This window comes from Myotis yumanensis, unplaced genomic scaffold (assembly GCF_028538775.1).
Source record: "Myotis yumanensis isolate MYYU_CA2020_CCGP unplaced genomic scaffold, mMyoYum1.0.hap1 SCAF_10, whole genome shotgun sequence".
Lineage (NCBI taxonomy): Eukaryota > Metazoa > Chordata > Mammalia > Chiroptera > Vespertilionidae > Myotis > Myotis yumanensis.
The window spans coordinates 6,782,940-6,808,868 of record NW_027223761.1 but is presented as its reverse complement, the minus strand read 5'-3'; the positions used below and the strand labels follow the sequence as shown (position 1 = coordinate 6,808,868).

General features: G+C 58.1%; 2 protein-coding genes across 2 annotated transcripts; both read left to right on the top strand.

Moving 5' to 3' along the window:
• Window positions 1–1,893: 1,893 nt before the first annotated feature.
• Window positions 1,894–11,603, top strand: LOC139018824 (aldehyde dehydrogenase family 3 member B2-like). Its single transcript, XM_070427661.1, has 9 exons — window positions 1,894–2,055; window positions 2,464–2,574; window positions 2,743–2,863; window positions 8,228–8,313; window positions 8,430–8,511; window positions 9,256–9,642; window positions 10,248–10,414; window positions 10,601–10,700; window positions 10,946–11,603. Exons 1-9 carry the CDS (start codon window positions 1,894–1,896, stop codon window positions 11,128–11,130), a joined length of 1,401 nt encoding a protein of 466 aa, XP_070283762.1. The 3' UTR covers window positions 11,131–11,603.
• Window positions 11,604–13,100: 1,497 nt separating this feature from the next.
• On the top strand, window positions 13,101–23,882 carry ACY3 (aminoacylase 3). The gene is made up of 7 exons (XM_070426463.1): window positions 13,101–13,168; window positions 18,884–19,260; window positions 20,139–20,334; window positions 20,617–20,710; window positions 20,844–20,951; window positions 21,126–21,235; window positions 23,544–23,882. The coding sequence occupies exons 2-7, from the start codon at window positions 19,025–19,027 to the stop codon at window positions 23,757–23,759; spliced, it is 960 nt and encodes a 319-aa protein (XP_070282564.1). The 5' UTR covers window positions 13,101–13,168; window positions 18,884–19,024; the 3' UTR covers window positions 23,760–23,882.
• Window positions 23,883–25,929: the final 2,047 nt, after the last annotated feature.

Genomic DNA, 25,929 nt, shown 5'->3' with positions numbered 1-25,929 from the left:
GGGCTGTGCCTGGTGGGGGGGGGGGGGGGGGAGGGAGGAGGCAGGGGCTAGCAGGGGCCAAGCAGGTGTCCCCAGGGCTGTGCCTGGTGGGGCGGGGGGGAGGGAGGAGGCAGGGGCTAGCAGGGGCCAAGCAGGTGTCCCCAGGGCTGTGCCTGGTGGGGCGGGGGGGGGGGGGGGGGGGGGGGGAGGGAGGAGGCAGGGGCTAGCAGGGGCCAAGCAGGTGTCCCCAGGGCTGTGCCTGGTGGGGGGGGGGGGGCAGAGGGAGGAGGCAGGGGCTAGCAGGGGCCAAGCAGGTGTCCCCAGGGCTGTGCCTGGTGGTGGGGGGGGGGGGGGCGCGGGGCGGGGCGGGGAGGAACAGGAGCTTCTTGGGAGGAGAGGCCAGAACTGAGCCTGGTTTTAGGTTCTAAAGGTGAGACTGTTTGTTTCTGGTTTGGGAGGTGTTGCATTCTCGCTGGAAGCAATCTGGAAGCTGCCCAAAGATGCTGAGATAAAAAGCTCAGGTGCAGGATGGCGCAGGTTGCATGGTGTGGGCGGAGCTGGGGGCGGGAGGCGGGGCTGGGAGGCTGGCTTCGCCATATCCCAGCTGTTGGGAGGGCAACTCAGGTCGGCTCTCAGAGCCTGGGTTTCTCATCCTTACAATGCATGACAGTAAGACTTGGAGGCCCAGGTCAGATGTTGCATGCCACACGCTCAGCTCCAGACGCCAGCTCTGCCCCCCTCCCGGGGCTGCAGTATGTCCGTCGCCCACAGAATAGATTTCGACTCCCTAGTGAAGTCTAGCTGCATCTTGCTCTCAAGATCTGCCCTCACAGGGCCTTTGCACAGGCTGGGCCCTCTGTTCAGAGCACCTGCTTCCCCACCGCAGCCAGAGCCTCTGGCCGGCCTCCCACAGAGCCTGCACACCCCGCTCATGTCTGTAAGGCTGTCGTATTCCCTGTCAGTGTTGTTCCATGTCTAGACTGGGTTCCTTCCGAGTGCTGGCCAAGTCTGCTGTGGTGATCTCTGTGGCGCAGGTCCACCAGGGTCAGCCGGCTTCAGCGAGGTGGGTCCCTGCTCCCTGCAGCGGGAGGCGAGGAGAGAGGCACCGAGGATGAGAAGCAGGAGCCAGCCGTCCAGCTCCAGGCCCCGTGGGGATGCTGGGGACCTCAGCCCCCAGCCACGGGTCTGCTTCCTCGTTTTATTGGGCAATGGTGGGTCTGGGCCTTTGGATTGGGCCATGGACAAGCAGAGCCTGAAGCTGTCCCCAGGCATTCCCGGTGTGCACGGTGCGGACACAGACGAGGACGGTTGAGGAAGGCAGGGAACCCCTGTCCTGCCTGCCTCACCTGAGAAATGATAGCTGAGCTGGGGTTGGGGTCCCCAGACTCCCTCTGCCTGCTTCTCCCACGCCTAGAAGTGGAGCGGCACCTGGGATGGATGTCACACAGAGAGACAGAGACAGACACACACAGAGACAGACACACACAGAGAGATACACAGAGATAGAGACACAGAGAGACAGAGACAGACACACACAGAGAAAGAGATACACACAGAGTCAAAGACACACACAGAGATAGAGACACACAGAGACAGAGACACTGAGTTTCCCCATCTGCCACTTCAAAAGCTCTGTGGCTTTGGAGGCAGAGCCCTCAGAGGGCCTGGGTTAGGCCCAGAGGGGGCACTGACCAAAGAGCCCTGCTCCCGGGTTTTGCTTGTGGTCTGGTGTTCTGGGTGGAGGGGAGGCATGAAGATACGTGTGTTGGTGGGGTGCAGGGCCAGCCCTGGGCCTCTGGGGTCACACGTGAGTCCCAGTAAGGGTGTCTGTGAGCCCATGTGGGGCAGGCAGAGGCAGGATCAGTGCCTGAGAAGGTGGGGGTCCCCGGCCCACACTGCCCTCACCCCGGCAGGATGGACCCCTTCGAGGACACGCTGCAGCGGCTGCGGGAGGCCTTCAGCTCGGGGCGGACGCGGCCGGCGGAGTTCCGGGCTGCGCAGCTCAAGGGCCTGGGCCGCTTCCTGCAGGACAACAAGCAGCTGCTGCAGGAGGCGCTGGCACAGGACCTGCGCAAGGTGAGGGGTGGCGGGAGGCAGGCAGGGGAGGGGAAGCTGGCCGTGTCCCAGTTCACCCCTGTTCTTTTCACAGACCTTCCCTGGCACGCAGTGCACTCAGGCACTGTCAGCATTAACTCCTCAAACCTGCGAGGCAGGTTCGATCGTTGTTCCGTTACCGATGGGGAAACTGAGACAGTGGGGGTTACATTACGTGCCCAAACCCCCGCCCCCCCGCCGCCCCCGCAGCTGGGAAGTGGCAGAGCTGGAATTGGAGCCCAGGCCACCTGCCCAGGGTCGTGCAGTGCCCAGCTGTGCTGTCCCCGGAGCCTGTCTCCATGTCCCTGGTAGGGACCTCGGGGGACCCCTCACACTAGACCCCTTCCCGGGCCTGCCCCGGGCCTGACCCTTGCATTTCACCCGCCGCAGTCGGCCTTCCAGGCGGACGTGTCCGAGATCATCCTGTGCCAGAAGGAAGTGGACCTGGCGCTCCGGAACCTGCACGCCTGGATGAAGGACCAGCCAGTGGCCAAGAACCTGGTGAGCTGCTGGCTGGGCCCCTGGCACCCCTGAGCCAGGGCGAGTCCCTGACTCTCAGGACCTCTGTGTCCTCATGGGGACGCCACTGTACAGGCACCTCAAGGGCCCTGGAAGTAGGGGACTTAGGGGTGTCCTTGGCTGGGCCTCACCATCCATCTTGCACCCCAGTTAACGCAGCTGAGCTCCGCCTTCATCCGGAAGGAGCCCTTCGGCCTGGTGCTCATCCTCAGCCCCTGGAATTACCCCGTGAACCTGACCCTGCTGCCCCTGGTGGGCGCCCTCGCGGCCGGTGAGTGAAAGGGCCGGCGGGGCACGTGGCCCCGCAGGCATCCGGCAGGGAGGATGACGGGCAGCCATGGCCAAGGCAGCGCCTGACCAGATAGGTGCAGGCCCGCGGACGCCCAGAAGGACCCGGGCCGCCCTCCTCGGCCTCCGAGTCACTTTCGGGCCGAGCAGCGGGCGACCCAAGGGCCAGGTGGGGTGGTGGGCGGCCCGCCTCCCGGTGACGCCCACGGCGGCAGGCCTTGCATGGGAGCCGAGTGGCTGGCTTCCCATCCATTAAGGGACCTCCATTTTGTATGGAACCATGTGCTCAGCGAAGGCTCCCTCCCCCTCGGAAGGAGCCTCTTCTAGCCACACCCACCATTTCTCTGGACTAACCAATGGTAATCAAGGGAAGTGCACGCCATCGCTATGACCACATCCTGTGTAATGGGTCACCAGCTCGCACCTGGCCAATCGGCGGGGGGCACAGCCCCCTCTCCCGCCCCTACTCCAACCCTCTATGAAACCCCTGGTTCGAGCAGACTGCTTTCTCTTTGCCACCTGCTGCTGCGTCAGTAAGGAAGGTAGAGGAGCTAAGCCCGGGCTTAAAATAAAAGACTCTTTGCTTTTGCATGGACTGGCTGGCTCCCTGGTGGCTTCTTGGGAATCTTGAAATCTGGGCATAACATTTGGGGGCTCGCCCGGGGTTCCCAAGACCATCGAGGGACTCCCCATCCGTGAGTCTGACTGACCGCGGTAGGTGTCTGTGTCGTGTGTCTGTGTCGTTGTGTGATCTGTGTGAGCTCGTTTCTGGAATCTAAGTGCCTGAGGGGTCTGGCGGACGCGCCGTGTACGACCACAGGCCGGGGAGAGTTAGAAGACGTTCTGCTCCCCATGAGGGATGTGTATCCCCCTCATGAGAGAAGTGTATTCCTCTCGCGGATCTGAGACGAGGCGGTTAGCTCCCGCCGGGTTTGGCGTAATGCCATCGTCTAGTTACTTCCATGGAGTTGAAAGGCTGTTCTTTGGGGCCCTGTTTGTCTGTCTGTGTTTTTGTTTTCTGTGGACTGGACGGATGTTATGGGACGGACTCAGACTGGTCCTTCGGGTATTGTGATTGATCAGTTCAAGGAGATTGCGGGAGGCTTTAGAACTCCCTCAGAAATTGGGAAGTTGTTAGGAATTGAATGGATTGTTTAAACTCTAAATGAATGTCTGGTGAAAATATGTGAATGTAAAGACAGGGGAGGGCTCCCCGCCCGCGCGCTTCCCAGGCAGGGAAGGTGAGCTGGGAATCACTGTGCCTGGGGCCGCAGGGGCCGCTTGCTCTGCAGTCGGGGGCAGGCGTGCAGGAGCGGCGCGCGGCTGCCCCGGAGCCCGGCTGCGGCGGCGGCCCTGGGGGCTCGGCCTCCGGCCTGGTCGGCGGCGGGCGCTGGGCCGGAGCCGGAGCCCGAGCGGCGGGGCCTGGAAGAGGCCGGAGGCCGGGAGAGGCGGCGGCGGCGGCGGCCGGGCGCGGACTCGTTCGCGGAGCCTGGTGGCGGCGGCGGCGGCCGCCGGAGTTGGCTGGCGTTGGCCCCGGGCTTGTGGCAAGTGATTGGAACCAGGTGAAGCGCGGGGGGCGGGGCCGGCGCGTCGCTCACGGGAGGCGGGAGCAGTGAAGGCCCCCGTCGGCATCGGGTCGGGGGAAGGTCCCCCGCGGAGCCTGAGGGCTGGACCCCCGGGAGGCCGGGGGCGGCTGCGGCTCTGGATGCGAGCCGGCCTCTTCCCTTGGAGATCGCCCCAGCTAGAAATGTAAAAGTTTTCAAATTTACATGTGGATAGCTATGGGGTTTGCCCCAGCAGGAAAATTGTGACCATTTTGAAATTTAGTAGCTATGCCAGGCTTATTGGCTGGAAACTTAAAACTTTTAAGTTCAAATCATCTATGAAGCAGGAATTATACTTGCCTCTCGAATTTATTTTTAAGCTAATCTCTTTAAAAGGGACTGATACAATTATTTCAGGTAGAAACTGGTTTCTGTAAATTGATCTGTCCTTATTGCTTAAATATGTATCCTTGTTGTTAAATTTGAATGTATTATTAATCTGAGGAATGTTAATTATTTACATGTCACCTAAAAATTAAGGCTAAAAGTTTTAACTGGAAAGCATGGCTTTGGTGTGATGGGAGGAAAGAAATGTTAAATGGATGATAGGCCAGTAAGCTGGAACTGGTCACTGGTGGTGGATTGTGAGAAGGGCTGGACACTGCCTAACTTCTCCTTCCTTGGTACCCCTGAAACATCAGAGGGTACTTCTGGCCTTGATTTTCTGGGTTTGGATTTGTTTATTTGTTTGTGATAAAAACCGTTTCTATCTAAATAAGACATAGGTCAAGAATCCTGTCCTGGGATGTGGGAAAGGCCCCCACATCTATTCCTGTCAGGCCCCCATCAGGGGATTTGGATGATGTTCCTGTTATCTGCTCAAGAGCCCAAGGCTGTAAAAATACTTGTTCACTGAAAAGGTGTAAATGTAAATGTTTATTTGATGTTTATAAGCATCTCTGTTGTTTACTGGGAACTTTGATTTTCTATGTGATATTCTATGCTGGGTTGGGATTTTGGAATTCTGGGGTAATTTAAAAGGTATTTTGTGGCTTTTCTAGTAACATTTAAGGATGGGGCTCACAGTTCCCCAAGGCAAAGACTTAATGGGCCTTTCCCCCTGCCTGTAAAGGAAAACAATGGGCCTTGAAATCTATAAAAATAAGCGGGAATGAAGCTGGTCTAATGTACTGAAAGGGTTTGGTCCTAGCGCATTCCCTTGAAAGAGACCTGGTTGCTGAACCTGGTGAGGGCCATGGAGTAAAACCCTCGCGAGGTCTGAGAGTCACTGGAGCAGCCGGCCACCATGGGGTCCTGGGGAGAACCAGAGCTCCTGGTGTGTCGCCCAGAGGCAGTAGCCTCGGCTCCCCCACTGCCTGTGGGCCTGGAGATGAAGTTGGGGGCCCTGGTGCTCCTGCTGGTGCTCACACTCATCTGCAGTCTGGTGCCCATCTGTGTGCTACACCGACCGGGAGCCAGCCCCGAAGCCTCAGCCTTCTGCCAGAAAGTCCTGAGCCTGACAAGGCCCTGGCAGCCCTGCACGTGCGACCTGGGTCCATCACACCCACGTCCGGTCAGCGGACCCATCCATGATCTGGAAAGACTTCGTCAAGCTACGGCGTGATCGACCTGCCTGATGCTGGTAACATTGAATAGACTTAGATAATGCCTGCGTCTTCATGGACATGGCTCCAAAAAGACAAGGACAATTCATAGGAAGGTCAAGAATAGACTTTAGTATCACATGTTTAGTAGCAGAAGATGTGGCTGCCTAAAGCGGCCATGATGCCTATATTATGTTTCATTGTATTGATATGTCACATTAACCTTTAATTCTCTTGCAGGTTTGAATTTATGTTGGCTGTCCTGGAAGGGGACTGTGTGGGGTGAACCCCAAGAGTAGAGGGTGTCTGGCTGCCAAGAGGGCAGGTGCCCAACTGGGCAGGAACAATGCCCATCAGGTTTTGGTCTCTGTTGAGAGACAGCTAACAGTTGGCAGCCTGTAATACTGTCTTGCAGACCTTTGTGACAATGCCCATGTCAGGGGTAGTAAGCTGGGAAAGTCCTAATTAGAATAGAAGATCTAAGGTATAATTATGCATAGAAAGAAAATTTAATGCCAACAAGTACTGTTTTATCAAAAAGAATTGGCAAGGAAAGTCAGAAAATCTTAGAGTAGATCAATATGTCTTTCTTCTTATATAATTCCTCCGAAATTTGGCAATGCTAACATGGCAATACGTTTCTTTGCATAGATTCAATAAGACCGGTTCCTAATAGTGGTTTTATTAACGGAAAACTTTGACTGGAGTATCATGTTTTAAAGAGCCCTGTCTGAGCTCTAAAGACTTGAAGCCAGTAAGAATGCCACGAAGAAAGCCTGGTATCCTGCTTGGAAGCCCTGAAGATGGCTGGCGCTGGAGTGTCAGGCCGATGCCCTACCATCACTGGCGGTTGGTAAGAGTAGAAGGGGAGCAGTAGGGATGCCTCTACGTTCCTGCGGAACCCCCACACACTCTGGACTGCAACAGGTAGGAGGGCTACTGAGATGGGCCTTAAAGCCTGGAGCGTGGGCTCAGGTGGAGTTGCTACAGGTGAGGGGTTCACCTAACTCAGCAGATACTGCAGGCGGGCCTGATAGCAGCTGGGTGGCGTGGCTTCCTGGCCCTACGGGGCACATTAAGATTCAACCATGAGATTCCAGCAAAGGTAGTCAATCACCATTCTTGTTGTGTTTATGCAAACATTGGGATTAATCTTGATTTGGCTTTTTGATAGCCATGGAGAAATTTTAAGAAGAAAAATCCTATTTCAATAGAATTTATTAAATCTGAAATGGTTTCTTTCCCTTCCACTGAACCATTTGTTAAGCTTATAGGGATAGTTCAGTTGATAGTTCTGGTAGAATAGAAATGCAGTCCGTCTCATGATTGAGCCGGAAGTTCCAAGACAAGGGGGGAATGAAAGGGCCGGCGGGGCACGTGGCCCCGCAGGCATCCGGCAGGGAGGATGACGGGCAGCCATGGCCAAGGCAGCGCCTGACCAGATAGGTGCAGGCCCGCGGACGCCCAGAAGGACCCGGGCCGCCCTCCTCGGCCTCCGAGTCACTTTCGGGCCGAGCAGCGGGCGACCCAAGGGCCAGGTGGGGTGGTGGGCGGCCCGCCTCCCGGTGACGCCCACGGCGGCAGGCCTTGCATGGGAGCCGAGTGGCTGGCTTCCCATCCATTAAGGGACCTCCATTTTGTATGGAACCATGTGCTCAGCGAAGGCTCCCTCCCCCTCGGAAGGAGCCTCTTCTAGCCACACCCACCATTTCTCTGGACTAACCAATGGTAATCAAGGGAAGTGCACGCCATCGCTATGACCACATCCTGTGTAATGGGTCACCAGCTCGCACCTGGCCAATCGGCGGGGGGCACAGCCCCCTCTCCCGCCCCTACTCCAACCCTCTATGAAACCCCTGGTTCGAGCAGACTGCTTTCTCTTTGCCACCTGCTGCTGCGTCAGTAAGGAAGGTAGAGGAGCTAAGCCCGGGCTTAAAATAAAAGACTCTTTGCTTTTGCATGGACTGGCTGGCTCCCTGGTGGCTTCTTGGGAATCTTGAAATCTGGGCATAACAGTGAGGAGAGGGTCCGAGCCCTCCTGGCCCACTAGCCCTTCCCACAGGGGAGCCCCGGAATTCCATTACTACGTTGTGCCCTAGACTCGCACACCCTCCCTGCGCCTCTGCTTTCCGATGCCAGCCCCGGAGTGGGTGTGGGGACACCAGCGTCCCCCTGTGTCTCCCCCATCTGCCCCTGCAGGGAACTGCGTGGTGCTGAAGCCATCAGAAATCAGCCAGGGCACAGAGAAGGTGCTGGCTGAGGTGCTGCCCCGGTACCTGGACCAGGTGAGCGTGGCCCTACCCCCTCAGCCCCGTATCCCGCATCCCTGCCCCTGCCCGCCTGGGAGGTCCGGCTGTCCCGGGGCCCACAGAGTCCCCTGAGCTGCGGTCCCTCCTTGCAGAGCTGCTTTGCTGTGATGCTGGGCGGGCCTGAGGAGACCGGGCAGCTCCTGAAACACAAGTTTGACTACATCTTATTTACGGGTGAGGCGCCGGGAACCAATTCCAGCATGTCATAATTTCAAGAGTTTCATCAAAAGGTTGATGAGACTTGGGGACTCGGCAGGGTTGAGTCACACATGTAGTCACCGGTTGGGAATGGCTAAAGGCATTTCCCCAAACCTGAATAGGAAACTGGCTGCGGGACAGTTAAAGGGCATCTTAATCTACATGTTATTGCCTCCTACTGGCCAAACACCTGAACAGCCGTAGGCTATTCCCCAAACTGACAATGCTTCTGTACCCTTTGAAACCTTACCCTTTGAAGTGTATTATCTCCACCTTGCCTTAGGACAAATTGTGTTAATAAAAGCAAGGGTCCTAGACAAGGAGGGAGTCTTCAGTTCCTTTAGCTGAAGGTCCTCTGACCCCCAATGCCTTTCAAAATTATATCTGGTCTCCGGACTCTTTATTAGTCCCCGGATTCCTATGTCATCTATGCACAGCCTTCTCCAGATTCCTGAACCCTTCTTGATGCTGGGACATGAACCCCAGCAGTGAGGATGGCCCAGCCAGTGTCCTGGGTCAGGGACGTCCAAGAGCAGGTTGAAAAGGCCATGGGGGTAGGTGGCTGTGGCCCCCCGTGGGGAATGTCCCAGATGGCAACCAGCCAGGCCTCTGGGTCTTGGCGGGCGGGATCCCGGGGAGCATGGCCAGGCAGATCCCAGGTGGTGTCTGAACCATCTGGCCAAGGCCAGTGGAGGATGAAGGCCCATCCAATGTCCCCAGGGAGCCCTCGAGTGGGCAAGATTGTCATGGCCGCAGCCGCCAAGCACCTGACGCCCGTCACGCTGGAGCTGGGGGGCAAGAACCCCTGCTACGTGGACGACAACTGCGACGCCCAGACCGCGGCCAACCGAGTGGCCTTTTTCCGCTACTTCAACGCTGGCCAGACCTGCGTGGCCCCCGACTACGTCCTGTGCAGCCCCGAAATGCAGGAGCGGCTGGTGCCCGCCCTGCAGAGCGCCATCACCCGCTTCTACGGCGAGGACCCCAGGGCCTCCCCAGACCTGGGCCGCATCATCAGTGAGAAGCATTTCCAGCGGCTCCGGGGCCTGCTGGGCTGTGGCCGCGTGGCCATCGGGGGCCAGAGTGAGGAGAGTGACCGCTACATCGGTGAGGCCCGCTCTCTCGACCCCGGGACCCCTGGGTAAGGTCCTTCCTTGCTGGAGGCCACAGCTGGGCCGAGTCTGGGCCCTGAGGTTCCCAGGGCCCCACTGATGGAGCCCAGCCAGGTCCACAGCTCTGCTGCCACGATTCCCAGACACTAACGCCACAGGTCACCATGGTCTGAGCCTGTGACCCCGTGACCCTGCTTCTCGGAGCTGGGCCCAGCGTCCAGGCTCCCGAACACGCAGATCCCCAACTTCAGCCCCAGCACCTGCTGCTCCCCAGCCGTGACCCCGGGTCCTGTGGGCCTTTGAGTCCCAGCCTGTGCACCCACTGGGCTGTCCTTACAAAGCAGCCCCAGCCTCTGGGCCACATGACTCAGTGGTGACACTGCTGCTCCCACAGGCTGGGACCTGGGACCTTGGGCTCCAGGGGTCTGAGATCCGGTCACCCTGAGACTGTCAGACCAAGGCTAGGGCCCGGGGTTCCCGGTCACTTCTCAGGACTGTGGGGAGACTCCTCCCTAGAACATCCCTGAGCCTGGAGCCCGGTCCCTGGGCCCTGCCCGAGGCCCCCCGCCCGGGGCTGAGCCATCCCCTGTGCCCGGGCAGCCCCCACGGTGCTGGTGGACGTGCAGGAGACGGAGCCGGTGATGCAGGAGGAGATCTTTGGGCCCATCCTGCCCATCGTGACCGTGAGGAGCCTGGACGAGGCCATCGACTTCATCAACCGCCGGGAGAAGCCCCTGGCCCTGTACACCTTCTCCAACAGCAGCCAGGTGGGCCCGGGCAGGGTTGGGGCAACAGAGGAGCTGAAAAGGGTGCAGACAGCCCGGAAAGTGCTTGAGAGGCGATGTTGCTCAGTAGAGGATGGAGCCGGGGTGCGCCTCTGCTCCCCGTGGAACGGCTGGGCTGAGCCCCCTTTCCTGACGATGAGCCCACCACTCTGCCCCCACCACCCCCAGGTGGTGAACCAGGTGCTGGCGCGGACCAGCAGTGGCAACTTCGGAGGCAACGAGGGCTTCATGTACCAGACCCTGTGGTCCATGCCGATGGGGGGAGTTGGTGAGCCCTGCCCTCCTCCACCTCCGGCCCCCACCCCCGGGAAGCCATGTGGGTACTCCAGACCCAGAAAAGCCCAGTTTTGCCTTCATTCACTGTTAATGTTGATCTAAGCCCTGGGCCTCTCATGGCCTCAGTTTCCCTATCTGCAAAATGGCTCTTAGAACGGCCAGGCGTTCCCTGAGCTCGCTACCAGGGGTGGGCAGTGGGCTGCCCAGCCTCAGACCCTCACATGCGTGCCCATGCAGGCCACAGTGGGATGGGAAGATACCACGGCAAGTACTCCTTCGACACCTTCTCCAACCACCGCGCCTGCCTGCTCTCCCACTCGGGCCTGGAGAAGCTCAATGAACTCCACTACCCGCCCTATACCACCGTGAAGAAGAAGCTGATTAGCTGGGCCTTGGGCTCCCATAGCTGCACCCTCCTGTGAGCGCTCTGTCCATCTCCAGCGCCCCACCCCCACTCCCTCTCTCTCCAACTGCTGACCACGTGCTCGGTCCCCGAAAGGCAGCGTCCCCTCCAAGAGTGCAAAGGTCCTGCTCCTGGGGTTTTGTCTGAACAGTCTCCCTGCTGGACAGACCTCTGGGCTGCTGGGCCCCTTCTCTCGGGGCCCAAATCCCCTGGGCATCCTCCTGACAGATTCATTGACCCCCTGCTTGGATATGTCTGGTGACGGAAATTTCACCCCCACACGGTTGGGCAATTCAGGTGGTTAGAAAGCACTCCCTTGCCCTGGCCGGTGTGGCTCAGTTGGTTGAACATCATCCCATGCACCGAAAGGTCGTGGGTTCGAGTCCCTGTCAGGGCACATGCTCAGGTTGTGGACTGGGTCCCCCAGTAGGGGGCATGCAGGAGGCAACCAGTCAATGTTTCTCTCCCATCAGTGTTTTTCTCTCTCCCTTCTTCTCTCTCTAAAATCAATAAAAACATATTTTCTAAAAAAGGAAAGCACTCTCTTATATTAGGATCTATAATTAGGCTCCCAAAATACAGAGCTATTTCTTTTTTAAAAATACGTTTTTGTTGATTTTGAGAGAGAGAGGAAGAACAGAGAGGGATAGAGAGATAGAAACATCGATGAGAGAGAAACATCGGCAATCAGCTGCCTTCTGCACGCCCCCTCCTGGGGATGGAGCCTGCGACCCCAGCATGTGCTCTGACCGGGAATCGAACCAGTGACTCCTTGGTTCATGAGTCGACACTCCAGCACACACCCGGGGTAAACACAGAACTATTTCTAACAGCTCCCCTCACACCTAAGGTTTGGGGAGCCGGCCTGAAGTGATCAGATCTGGCCAATTCCCTGAAGTAGGTAATCGACAAGAACCCTGATATGGTGTAGAACCAATAGGAAGGAGTGCCGTGGTGGATTAGTGATGTCTGCGGTGAGCACCGGAAGGGGCTGTGCACAGGGTGGCCACAGCTGTCCTCCCTGCTCCTAGACGCCCAGAAGGTCAGAGCAGGCAGAGTCTGCCACATGGGGAAACCGAGGTCTAGAGACGGGACAGGGCTGAACTGAGTTCACACGGTAAACAGGGCAGAGCTGGGAGACGGTGGGCTTTACGGAGAAGGGTGGGCTGGGGCCCAGTGAACAGCATATCTGGTCCATGTGACCAGCCTCTCGCCCTCTCCCCAGTCCTCCACCTGGAAGCCCACTCCCAATACCCCCAGGCCAGCTTTGGTGGGCTCCTCACCCCTCAGAGCCTGGGCTAGTGGCCTGAGACTGAGGGAATAAGGGGAAGGATGATCTTCCTGCTCCCCTGGGAATTGTTGGGATGGTCGTCTCCAAAAGGGAACAGGGTGGACGCAAAGGAGGTGCTTCACAGGGGCTTGTTGATGAGTGTAGGAAAGAATGGATAAGGAAGAGAAAGACGAATGTATGGAAGGATGGGTGGAAGGATGGGTGGGTGGGTGCATGAGACAATAGGTGGGGAGAAGGGCAAGTGAGTGGATAAATGAGATGATGGATATAGTTGGTTGGGTGGATGGATAAACTGATGGATGAGTAGGTGGCCCAGATAGAAGCTGAGTGGCCACTGGCCTGGGTCTAAGAGATCCCATTCTCCCACCTCTGCCTTGGCAAGTTGCTTCCTCAAAATGACCATTGGACTGAAAAGAGAGAGCCAGGGGGGTTGAGAATAACTGGAGGGTGTCCAGGCCACAGTCTGGGCAGTGAGCCCAGTGAGCAAAGACTAGAAGATACTGCTCCGTGAACACTGGACATTCCGCTGCCCTCACCACACTTAGGCATGTCCCCTTTGCCCTCTCGGCCACTGGTTGCTGTGGTTCAGATTGGGGGGGCAAAGCCTCCTGGAGGTGGGGTGGGGAGGGCAGTCCCCGCATGCCCCACTCCGGCGGCCCCTGGTTGGTAGAGCAGTCACATGACTGCATCCTGGCTGCCAGGGAGGCTGCGAGCAGGTGCAGCCTGCTGCCCTGAGGAGGCTGTTCAAGAGCCACGAATGTGACAGGTAAGTGTCCCCTCCTCACACCATCCTTCCCCATCCCAGCCCTTTCCTTTCTCTGTCACCGCTGACCAGGCTCGGTCCTGGCGACAGTATCGTCAGACACAGAATGAAGACCATTCCTGGTGTTTCTGACCCAGCACACAGGGGCTCCGAGAGCCTTAAGGCCCTTCAGGCTTTGGCTCAGCTGCTCTCCCCTCCCAACTCTCCCTCCCTCCCACCTCTTCTCCACCCCCCACTCCCAGAGGGATCCGGCTCAAATTCCAGACGGGGCCCCTGGCCCGGCTCACACAGCACCCTCCGCTCCCCTGCCGCTTCCCTGCGCCAGCGCCACCACCTAGTCAGCCTGGGTGGCATCCCTCTCGGCCAGCCGGTACCCGTGCCTTTGGGCAAGTCCCTTCACTTCTCCAAGCCTCTGTTTTCTTAGCTTGTAGAATGGGCTCCCACCTACCCCTTAGAGTAGGTGTGAGGGTTAAATGAGACCATGTGGGTCGGGGGCCCAGGGGTCCCCACTCTGGGATGCAGTGGAGCCCAGACTCTGTAAGGGAGCCAGCATTGGGCACAGCAGCCCTGGCTGCAGAGGGCCCCGGAACACACCCCTCCTGGGCTTCCCAGGGCCCTGTCACGGCCTTGCCTCGAGGTTTGTGAGAGCGGCCTCTCCCTGTCCAGCGGTCTCGGGGTCCTGCTGCCTGAGGCTGGGGCCCGTCCCAGGGTCCCTTAGAGCTCAGGGGTCAGCTTCAGCCGTAGGTGCTGGTTCCACTGTGGTGACTGACCATAGTCCAGGGGGACCATTGAGAGAAACTACAATATGGGGTGAGTCTTCCTCCCACCCCCACCCGGACACCAGGCCGGCAGGAAGGAGTGGGCAGGCTGGGCCTGGTGGGGGTTGGGAGGAAGGACCAGGCTGTGATGAGGGTGCTGTGAAAACACAGCAGGAGGGCGGTGAGCAAAGGCCGAAGGGGGACGAGCCTGCTCAGGAGGTGGACCATCAGGCAGGGGCTCCGAAGGCGTGGCTCCCAAGTCACGTGGCTCTCCTGGGTCAAGCCTGACAATTCTGTGGGTTGGCTCAAGTTTTGACTGCTCGCTGGGCCTCAGTTTCTCCAACTGCAGTGAAGAAGGTGGACCCGTGGAGGGTGCCCCTGACCTCGGTCATGCCAGGGTCCGCTGTGCCTGTTTCCAAGCTTGGGCTGCCCCTCCTCTCCCTCACTCCTCTCAGCTGCTCAGGCCAGACAGAACCGAGGCCCAGAGAGGGTGCTGACTCTCCCCAGGTCACACAGCCTGTCAGGATGGGCGGCAGAGCCGCAGGGCCGAGCACAGCGTAGACACTGGGTGACCGGGCTGGACAGTTCACTGCCCAGCTCTGCCTCCTCAGTGACCTTTGGACCATCCTTGAAACGGTGTGACAGCCCTGGGCAGCCTGCAGGGGGGGGGGGGGGGGGGGAGGCGGGGAGGGGCGGGGCGGGATTGTGTTTGGGGGCCGTCTGCAGCCAGGACATCTGCACCGGACACTGACTCCCTTACAGAGAGTCTGGGCTCCACTGCATCCCAGAGTAGGGACCCCTGGGCCCCAGGCACATGCGATCTCATTTAACCTCACACCAACTCTAATTCCGGGGAGGGACAGGCCTGGAGCGGGGGCTCCGACTGGACACCCCCAGGTTCCAGCTCCAGCTCCAGCTCCAGCTCTGGTGCCCTGGTGCCCTTGGGCATTCTGTCTGAGCCCCAAGTTCCACATCTGGGAAACGGGTGGGAGGGTCACGTCCAAAACCAAGCAGGCGGGATCATGAGCGATGCCTGTCTCTCTGGGGGCTGCAAGGGCAGAGCATGGTGCTGAGGGGGTGAAGGGGAGAGGACACTTCTCACCTGGGTGGCCGCCAGGTACATGCCTCAATGAGCAACGTGTGGGCCCTTGTGGCGGTGGCCCAGGCTGCCAGCGGCTCGAGCCAGGGCTGCCTTCCGCCCTGGGCTGGGCACCTGTGAAGTACCAGGCCTGCTTGGCAGCCCTCAGGCCTCCTCGGGATTCATGTTCATCCCAGGCCTCGCGTCCCTGCTGGTGACTTTCCAAGGCCACGTGCAGCTGCCCGCTGGGAGCCTGCCTGGCACCAGCCCGGCTGCAGGACCTGAACCCAGTGGACTGGACTGCGGCAGCGGTCGGCGGCAGTGGGGGTAGAGCTGGGTGGAGAGACCCCAGCGCTCCTGCCCTCTGGCTGGACCTCAGCCAGCACCACCCTCCCCGGCTCTCTGCCAACTTGTCACCAACACTTCCTGCCCGGGGATCTCCGGGCCCATAAATACCCGCTGCTTTGCATGGGGCACACCCCAGCCCTGGAGGCCCAGGGAGCCACCGCACAGCTAACGCATGGGGCTCGCTCTCCCCCCGGCTGTGTCCCGGTCTCCCCTATAGAACACGGGAGCATTACCCCTTTCTACAAGCACACCCTGGTGAAGGTTTGGGCCCCTCATCTCACCTTAGGACAGCGCTTCTCAACCTGTGGGTCGCGACCCCTTTGGGGGTCGAATGACCCTTTCACAGGGGTCGCCTAAGCCCATCGGAAAACACATATAATTACATATTGTTTTTGTGATTAATCACTATGCTTTAATTGTGTTCAATTTGTAACAATGAAATTGGGGGTCACCACAACATGAGGAATTGTATTAAAGGGTCGCAGCATTAGGAAGGTTGAGAACCACTGCCCTAGGAGAAAGAAGCTTCTCGTTGCCCTGGCTGGTGTGGCTCAGTGGTAGAGGACTGGTCTGTGCACTGAAAGGTTGAGGGTTCGATTCCAGGTCAAGGGCACATGCCTGGGTTGCAGGTTAATTCCTTGGCCACTGTCAGGGTGCTTACAGGAGGCAACCAATCGATGTATTTCACATCGATGTGTTTTTTTTTAATTAAATCTTTATTGTTCAGATTATTACAGTTGTTCCTCTTTTTTCCCCCCATAGCTCCCCTCCACCTGGTTCCCACCCCACCCTCTGCCCTTACCTCCCTCCCACTGTCCTCATCCATAGGTGTACGATTTTTGTCCAGTCTCTTCCTGCATCTCCCACACCCTTCCCTAACGCCCCCCCCCCCCAGAATAGTCAGTCCACTCCCTCTCTATGCCCCTGATTCTATTATATTCACTGGTTTATTCTGTTCATCAGATTATTTATTCACTTGATTCTTAGATTCACTTGTTGATAGATGTGTATTTGTTGTCCATAATTTGTATCTTTACCTTTTTCTTCTTCTTCCTCTTCTTAAAGGATACTTTTCAGCATTTCATATAATACTGGTTTGGTGGTGATGAACTCCTTTAGCTTTTCCTTATCTGTGAAGCTCTTTATCTGACCTTCAATTCTGAATGATAACTTTGCTGGTTAAAGTAATCTTGGTTGTAGGTTCTTCATCACTTTGAATATTTCTTGCCACTCCCTTCTGGCCTGCATAGTTTCTGTTGAGAAATCAGCTGACAGTCGTATGGGTACTCCCTTGTAGGTAACTGACTTTTTTTCTCTTGCTGCTTTTAAGATTCTCTCTTTGTCTTTTGCTCTTGGCATTTTAATTATGATGCGTCTTGGTGTGGTCCTCTTTGGATTCCTTTTGTTTGGGGTTCTCTGTGCTTCCTGGACTTGTAAGTCTATTTCTTTCACCAGGTAGGGGAAGTTTTCTGTCATGATTTCTTCAAATAGGTTTTCAATATCTTGCCCTCTCTCTTCTTCTGGCACCCCTATAATTTGGATGTTGGTACGCTTGAAGTTGTCCCAGAGGCTCCTTACACTATCTTCATATTTTTGGATTCTTTTTTCTTTTTGTTTTTCTGGTTGGGTGTTTTTTGCTTCTTTGTATTTCAAATCTTTGACTTGATTCTTGCGATCCTCTAGTCTGCTGTTGGAACTCTGTATAATATTCTTTATTTCAGTCAGTGTATGCTTAATTTCTAGTTGGTCCTTTTTCATATCCTAGAGGGTCTCACTAGATTTCTTGAGGGTCTCACTAAATTTATCAGCAGTTTCTAGAAAATTCTTTATATATATATAAACATATATATATTATTGATTTTTTTACAGAGAGGAAGGGAGAGGGACAGAGAGTCAGAAACATCGATGAGAGAGAAACATCGGTCAGCTGCCTCCTGCATACTCTCCACTGGGGATGTGCCTGCAACCGAGGTACATGCCCTTAACCGGAATCGAACCTGGGACCCTTGAGTCCACAGGCCGATGCTCCATCCACTGAGCCAAACCGGTTAGGGCTACAAAATTCTTGAAAAACCTTATAAGTGTGGTTTTGAACTCTATATCCAGTAGTTTGCTTTCCTCCATTTCTGTCATTTGTGACCTGTTTCTTTGTCTCCAAATTTTTTATGCTTCCCTGTGTTGGTAGAGTGGTTTTGTGTGCTAGGTGTCCTATAGGGCCCAGCGGCTCAGCCTCCCCAATTACCTGAGGTAGACACTCTTGGTGCACCCCTTTGTGGGCTGTGTGCACAGTCTTGTTGTAGTTAAGCCTCGATTGTTGTAGGTATCCCTGGGAGGAATTGACCTCCAGGCCAATTGGCTGTGAGAATCAGCTGTGTCTACGGTGGGAGAACTTCTGTGCTGGAGACACCCTTCTGGGGCAAGACTTGCTTCAGTGGGGCTTTGGTGCTCACTGAGTCTGCACCCTGAGTGTGTCCCTTATGGATCTGAGGAGTTGTAATCTGAATGGTCCCACTCTGACCACTGGGTACACTGGCTCTTGGATCTCTAAGGAGGTGCTAATTTAGCCTCTGCCTGAGGCTACCCAGCAGGAGCTACGGAGAGATCTGCAGATTCCTTTTCTTTGTTTGGGGTTTGGAGGTGCCCAGATGAGGCCCAGCTGTGAAGCAATGCAAGCTGCTGTGGGGCCTTGGGCCTTCTTTTGGAAGTTCTGGGTCTCTCTGACCCAGCTGCAGTTTGTTAGGTAATTTTCAGATTGCAAATGGCCAGGCCTTTCATATGCAAAAGCCTCTGTGCACAGCTTGGGTGGGGCGGGGTCTCAGGGAATCAACAGGGCGGAGCAAACAGCTATGGCTGATCCTCAGTCCTGCCCTAAGAGGCCCCACGTCTCAGTGTCCTGGTAATTGCTGCCAGCACCTCTGAGAGAAAGCTGCCCTCGAGTTCCGACCAATGCCAGACAGTCCAGTTTCTCCCCATATGAGTCTGGGTCCCCAGAGACTCGCCTGGAACTGGAGTTCAGAGCAGTCGGGAGCTTGAGACTCCCTCCCGATTGAAAAAAGACAACCGTGTCCTTAGTTGCCAGCCCTTTCCACGTGTGCCTCCGTACCTCTGAACTTTACTTCCGCACCTCCTCTGAGTCTCAGTGTGCTTTTCTCTTTCCTTCTAGTTGTAGAATTTCCACTTAGCCAGCCTTCCTGTGGTTCTGGATGATGTCCGTTCTGTTTTTTAGTTGTATTTTTGAAGTGATTGTGCGAGGCAGCAATTTCCGGTGTTTACCTATGCCGCCATCTTGGTTTCTCCTCACATCGATGTTTTTTCTCTCTCTCTCCCCTCCCTCCCTCCCACTCTCTCTAAAAATCAATGGGAAAAGTCCTCAGGTGAGGATCAACAACAATGAAAGAAGCTCCTTGTTAAAGGGAGGGAAGGGTGGCTCTTACCCTCCAGGAAAGGAGCTCCGGGCTCGGGCACCGGGAGGGAGAGGCCTTGAGCGGCCAGTGGAGGTGGAGGGGCAGTGGCACTGCGCCGAGCTGCCCTCAGTCACATCTTTTGACAGAGAGCCGAGCTGCCTGGCTGGGACGCTGGGACTCGTCACACCTTGGGGAGCTCACCACCCACCCCACCCCAGCTCAGCACCGGGCCCTAAGCAGGCCCACCCACCGGGCCCTCCACCCACACGGGATGTGCTCGCGGCCTGAGCCTCGAGAGCCCCTGCGCCGTGTGGCAGTGATCGGGGGCACCCACGGCAATGAGATGTCCGGCGTCTACCTGGCGCGGTCCTGGCTGCGGGCCCCAGGGGAGCTGCAGAGACCCAGCTTCTCCGCGGTGCCCGTGCTGGCCAACCCAGCGGCCACAGCCGCCTGCCGCCGCTACGTGGACTGTGACCTCAACCGCGCCTTCACCGGCGCCTTCCTCACGTGAGTGTCCTGGTGGCTGTGGGGCCCCGGCCCGCCAGGTGGCCCAGGCCCTTGGACTGGCACTGAGATCCTCAGCTCAAACTCATCCTCCAGCCACTAGCAGGGCACAGCCTCTGCTTTCGATGCCTATTCTTCCTTTCCAGCTTAGACACATCCAAACGGATATCACCTCCTCCAGGAAGGCTTCCTGACCTCAGGCTGGGTCAGGGCCTCCTCGGGACTCCCCATACCCAGGGCTTGCCTCAGATCAGCCCCACAGGCTGCGTTTACTTTACTTTCTTTAATGGACATTAGCTGAGCCCCACCTCTGAGCCAGGCTCTGGCCAGCTCAGGTGAGAGAATGGGGAGTGAAATGAGGTGTTATTCTCAGCTTACTGGGGGAAACAGAGGAAGAACCCATAACCACAACCCAGGAGGCTAAATGCAGGGGGAGGAGGGGCTATAGAAACCTGACCAAAGGTAGTCAGAGAAGGCTTCCTAGAAGAGGTGGTATCTCAGCCAAGCACTGAAGGGTGGGTCCATGTTAACCAGGTGAAGAGAGGAGAAAAGGAGTTTCCAGGGAAGGGCCCAGCGGGTGCACAGGCCTAGCAGTGAGACCAGCTGGAAGTGTGGCTGGAGCGAGAGCTGATAAGGCAGGTGGGCCAGGCCAGGCCGAGGGTTTGAACCTTATGGGACAGTGGGGAGCCAACAAGAGCCCTGAGAGGGGCAGGCATGCTGCAGAGGCACAAAGGACGGGCCCTTGAGCTGCTCTGTCGCTCCTGCAGGGTCTCAGGGGTTCACTCCTGTCAGCACATGAGCCTCCCTCCCCTCCCCTCCTCTCATTGCACCTCTGATGATTGAGACTGTGGGTGGTGATACCCCCATCCCTGCCCCTGCAGGGCCAGGGCCCACCCGGATGACCCATATGAGGTGACCAGGGCCCGAGAGCTGAACCAACTGCTGGGACCCAAGGCCTCGGGCCAGGCCTTTGACTTCGTCCTGGACCTGCACAACACCACCGCCAGCATGGGCACCTGCCTCATCGCCGAATCCACCCACAACGTCTTTGCGATGCACCTGTGCCGCCACCTACAGGTGGCCCTGTGCCCGCAGAGTGCAGAGGGAGGGTGGGGAAGAGAGCACCCCGGGGCTGGCGCCTCCTCCTCCGCTGGGGACGGGGTGGGGGGAGGGTGCTTCCTGGGCTCCAGCCCCAGGGCCCTGCCACCCTCAGGACCCCCTACCGCCCCTCCCCACGCTGCTCTGTGCTTCCTCCATGCTCCCCCCTCGACTCAGTTTCCCCGCCCAGATAGGCCTGGGCCCTGACCCCCCCCCACCCCCCCCCACCCCCCCCCACCCCCCCCCCACCCCCGCTCACAGCTGCAGAGCCCGGAGCTGCCCTGCCGGGTCTTCCTGTACCAGTTGCCAGGAGAAGAGACTTACAGCGTCAACTCTGTGGCCAAGAGCGGACTTGGTGGGCCCAGACGGTCGAAGGGCTCAGGGTCTGGGAAGGGCGGGGCCAGATGGTGGGTGGTGTCAGGGTCTAGGGGTCCAGAGGGTCCAAGTCTCTGGAGTACCTGCCTGACCCCTTCCCTCTGGGTCCCCAGGCCTGGAGCTGGGCCCCCAGCCTCAGGGAGTGCTGCGGGCTGACCTTCTCATCAGGATGAGGGCCTTGGTGGCCGCAGCCCTGGACTTCATCCAGCTCTTCAACCAGGGTGAGACCCCAGGACTTGCCGGGCAACTGAGGCCCTGAGAGGAGAGGGCCTGGCCCAGGGGCCGAGGAGCCAGGCTCTGGGGTGGGCTGGGAGCCAGCCCTGAGTGGCCCCCATGGCCCACTCCGCCAGGGCCTGGAGGGAGGGACGGGATCAGGCACGAAGCCTCCCACACAGGCACCGCCTTTCCTGCCTTTGAGATGGAAGCGTACAGAAACGTGAGCAGCGTGGACTTCCCACGCACGGAGACAGGGGACCTGGCAGGCACCGTGCATCCTCGGCTGCAGGTGCGTGCGTGTGCGTGTGCGTGTGCGTGTGCGTGTGTGTGTGTGTGTGTGTGTGTGTGTCTGGGAGGTGTGAGAAAATGAGCACAGTGGTAACTGGTTTGGCTCAGTGGATAGAGCGTCGGCCTGCAGACTGAAAGGTCCCAGGTTCTATTCCGGTCAAGGGCATGTACCTTGGTTGCGGGCACATCCCCAGTAGGGGGTGTGCAGGAGGCAGCTGATCGATGTTTCTAATTCTCTATCTCTCTCCCTTCCTCTCTGTAAAAAATCAATAAAATAATAAAAGAAAGAAAGAAACGAGCACAGAGGCAGGGACCACAGTGCCTCCCATGGAGTCACCAGCACCCCGAATCCGGAGCAGGGGGCAGTAGCCCGGGCACCCATGCCCACCCATTCTGCCTCTGCAGGAACCCTGCACGGGCCTGGGACTCTGGGCCACAGTGATGCTCACAGAGCCTGTGGGGCGCACCTGGGGCTCCACAACAGCCTGGACACACCTCTCCTGGCTGCAGAGAGGCCGAGGGACGGAGCGGGTGGGGCAGGCCTGACCCTGCTTGGAGGTGCAAATGCTGAGCCCTGTTTTCCAGTTAATTCCTCAAGCATCCCTATGCGAGTTAGCAGGGAGTCCAGCATCTCCCTCTCCAGACTTCCCCTTCCTGAATGTTCCAGGGACTAAGGCAGCAGTTCTCAACCTGTGGGTTGCGACCCCTTTGGGCAGCGGTTCTCAACCTGTCGAACGACCCTTTCACAGGGGTCGCCTAAGCCCATCGGAAAACACATATATAATTACATATTGTTTTTGTGATTAATCACTATGCTTTAATTATGTTCAGTTTGTAACAATGAAAATACATCCTGCATATCAGATAGTTACATGACAATTCATAACAGTAGCAACATTACAGTTATGAAGTAGCAACGAAAATAATGTTATGGTTGGGGGTCACCACAACATGAGGAACTGTATTATAGGGTCAAGGCATTAGGAAGGTTGAGAACCACTGTTTATATATGTGTTTTCCGATGGTCTTAGGCGACCCCTGTGAAAGGGTCGTTCGACCCCCAAAGGGGTCGCGACCCACAGATTGAGAACCGCTGGACTCGGGGATCCTGCTTCTATATCTGGCAGGAAGAAGGTAGGCAAGGGCAGCCACCCAGCTGCCTTTCTCCTTGCTGCCACAGGGCGTCGCTGTGGAGCAAGGCCCACACCCTCCGTGGCCTTTGCTTTCTGCAGTGCCCAGGCAGCAGGGGTGCCCAAGATGGGCGCCCGAGCCCTAGCCTCATTAGTAAGTGTCCCCCCCGCCATCTGGCCTTCAGGTGGGAGAGGGGCATCAGAGGGGCCACCGGCTCTGTGGGCACAGGCCCTCCTCACTCCACCCCAAAGCTCCGCGCTGAGCCCGGTGACCAGCCAGAGCCCCTCTTCCGTGACGAGTCCTTGTGGGCCAGCAGGGTCCTCTCCTGCCAGTGGAACTGGGTGGGGGACCCCTCCAGTATCGGAGGTGACCCAGTCATTCTGAATCTCTGCAAGGATGGGTGTCTGTCTCCGGGGCCCCACCTCCCTGGGTCAGCCCTGTCCGTGCCACAACATGGGAGACCCAGCACACAGACCTGGCACGCACTGAGAGCTCAGCAGGGCGTGGGCGTGACAGAAAGAGACATAGTGGGAAGGAATTGATATTTCAAAAATACTCTGAAGGACCAAAGTAATAATTGTAGGAAGAATCAGAACTTGGTTGGACTTTTTTGTTGGGAGCCAGCTGCACGTTTCATTTTGGGGCGTTATCCTGTAACAGGGTTGTGGGAGGGGCCCCATCCTTTCCGTGTTTAGGGCTACAGGCCCTGAAGCTGCCTGCCCATCTTCCATGCTAAGCAGTAACAGTCAACTTTAATAAACTAGATGCAAACATAAGCGCTATTAGCCATTTAATTTAAACCTCAGGGTGATAGGAGGAAAGAGTACAATCCCCGTTTTAAAGCTGAGGAGGCTGAGAACAGAGAGGTTAAGTACTTGCTCCAGGTCACACAGCTAGCAAGAATTTGCACCAAGGCTTTACTATCTGTGCCTGTAACCACTAGACTACACTTCCGCAAGAACAAACGTCTTCTAAGGTGACTGGTGTCTCCATTTCTAGACACAGGGCCAGTTGGCATCTCGGTCGACGCCCTGTCATATTGATGAAGGCAGTGAAGGAGTGAGTGGGTGAGGCCCTGAGGGAGGGGCGTCTCTTGGACAGTCCCTGCTGGGGTCACCCCCACTGGGGCCAGAGCAGAGGTCAGCCCCAGTACCCTTGGCCCTTGGCTGTCCTCCCAGGACCGAGACTTCGAGCCGCTGCGGCCTGGAGCACCCATCTTCCAGATGTTCAGCGGCAAGGACGTGCTCTATGAAGGGGAGTCCACTGTGTACCCCGTGTTCATCAATGAGGCTGCCTACTACGAGAAGGGCATTGCCTTCTTCCAGACGGAGAAGCTCACATTCTCTGTGCCTGCCCTGCCCGGGCTGGCCCCTGCCCCCTCCCCGGCTCCCTAACCCAGGCCACACCTGCTCGGCCTCAGCCTCCCACCTGAGGCATGATCCCCAGCTCAGAGGCCCCCTTGCTACCTTCTATATAGCATGATCCTTGTCACCCCCCCCCCCACCTCCCTGCCTCAGTTCCCCATTCTATAAAGTGGAAGATGTCCAGGGGTCCATGGTTTGTGTCCTCGATCTTGTGTGGTGTCTCTCTGTGGCCTCAGGATCTGGGGCAAGTCTGGCCCCGTGTGGCCTTGGACATGCTGTGTGTCCTGGGGCCAGTGGTAGCTGTCTCTGTGCCCATGCTTGTCCAGGGAAGATCCTATACTGTGAGGGAAACTCTGAGAAAGACTGTCCTCGAACCAGCAGAAGGGCTTCCGGAGGCCATGACCAGAGGAGGGTCCCCAACTTCCTACACTCCTGGGGCCAGAGGGTCGGCTAGGAGAGCAGAAGTGTGTGCCCACGTGTGTGGGTGCCCAGGTGTATGCCCGCCCCCGGTGCTGTGTGTGCACACTTGTTTCCGAGAACCAGTGCCTTGGCTGTCCTGGGAGGATCTGCATGTGATGGGCGCACAGCCCATGTGTGTTTCCAGGTGTGTCGTGAGCTCATGGGAGCTCAGGGGAGTCAGGGCTGGGGAAGGCGTGCAGCTCAACAGAGCTCTCTCCACCCAGGCCCGCAGGTCCAGGTGCAGGCACACAGGGGCAGCAGTGTGCCCAGGGGCTACCGCTGGGGTCCCTGGGTCCTGGTCACGCTGTCCACAGCAGGCAGAATGGGGAGGGTGGACGGCCCCGAGCGCAGCCCCACAGCGCCCACACCCGCCTGAGCCGGCAGGGCATGGCTCCTGCTGACAGTGGGGCTGGTAGGGCCTGAGCTCCATGCTCTCGAGGCATCCTCCCTGGCCCCTCCACACCCCGCCTGGCCCATCCATCTCCCCGCGGCCACAGCTGCCACGCCGCCTCCTGCTATTGAGCAGCGAGATGAGAAGGTGTGAAGGATACGGGGACGCCAGGGACGGGCTGGCAGGCAAGATGGATGAGGGGGCAGGGGGCCAGGAGGTGCCTCCGGCAGGAAGGGCTGGCCAGCCAGGGGGGGCTGTGCAGGGAGGAGTGTGTGTGTGCCTGGTGTGCGTGCATGGGGGGGCGGGTGTGTGAGCGTGTGTCTGTGAACCCGGGTGGTGGCAGGTTGGTATCTGTGTGCACATGTGTGATATGGGTTGGCATGTCAGTGTGGTCATGTTCACCTGTGGGGGTGTTTCCCAATACACAGACCAAGGTGTGTACAAGCATGCGTGTGTGCCGCACGCGCGCGCGCGCACACACACACACACACACAGGCCAACAGAACCCCAGCTGGCCCGCTCCAGGTCCGGGCTGAGAGGGAGCTACCAGGTCCCTCCATCATCAGTCCCACCTCCCACTCCACCCACTGCGGATCCTGGGTCAGGGTGGCATGGCCCTACCTCAGGGTGGCCCCTGGGTGCCGCTGGGACCCTCCATCACAAGCACAGAGAACTCCCACCCATCTTGCCCAGCAGCAAACCCCAGAGCCAGCGCAGCCTTCCCCCAGGACTGGGCCCGGGTGTGTGCCAGGGCCGGCCCACCCTCTCCCTGCAGGACCCCTCAGGGCTCGGCAGGCAGGCATGGGGTCCTAGGGACTGAGCAGCAGGCGTGCCTGAGCTGAGGGAGGAGAGGTGGGCCTGCGGCTCGAGGCTCTGGGAGGAGCAGCCCCTCCCACTGCTGGCCCCTCAGGTATGGGCCTCTGCCAACCCCAGTGCCAAACTCTGGAGGAGGAGTGGGGTGGGGCTGGGACGAGCTGGCCTGGGTGGAGCGTGCCCAGCTCAGCCTGGGGTGCTCTGGCCTGGGGGTTAGCCTGGGATGCTCCCTCCCAGTGGGCTAACCTGGTGTCCAGCCCGATGCCCCTTCCTGGGCCATGTGGAAGGGACCAAATGGCCAAAGAGCACTCTCAACTGAGAGCAGCCAGCTTGGGGCGGGGGTGGGGCCCACACCCTCTGCCTTCCTGGCCAGTGGCTGTGTGTCCCCTGAATGCCCAGCACAGGGCCAGCAGGGGGCAGCCTGGAGACGGTACCTGGTCTGGCTGGAGAGAATAGACAGACCCGTGGGCAGCGCAGACACCCACCCTGCGGCCTCGCCCTGGGCCAGCCTCCCATCCTCAGCCAGGGTGGGGCCGG

Coding starts and splice junctions, on each gene's coding strand:
- LOC139018824 (XM_070427661.1), top strand. CDS start 1,894: ATGGACCCCTTCGAGGACACGCTGCAGCGGCTGCGGGAGGCCTTCAGC. Junction 8,512..9,255: donor TGACTACATCTTATTTACGG/GTGAGGCGCCGG, acceptor CAATGTCCCCAG/GGAGCCCTCGAGTGGGCAAG. Junction 10,701..10,945: donor CATGCCGATGGGGGGAGTTG/GTGAGCCCTGCC, acceptor GTGCCCATGCAG/GCCACAGTGGGATGGGAAGA.
- ACY3 (XM_070426463.1), top strand. CDS start 19,025: ATGTGCTCGCGGCCTGAGCCTCGAGAGCCCCTGCGCCGTGTGGCAGTG. Junction 19,261..20,138: donor TTCACCGGCGCCTTCCTCAC/GTGAGTGTCCTG, acceptor CTGCCCCTGCAG/GGCCAGGGCCCACCCGGATG. Junction 20,335..20,616: donor ACCTGTGCCGCCACCTACAG/GTGGCCCTGTGC, acceptor CCCCGCTCACAG/CTGCAGAGCCCGGAGCTGCC.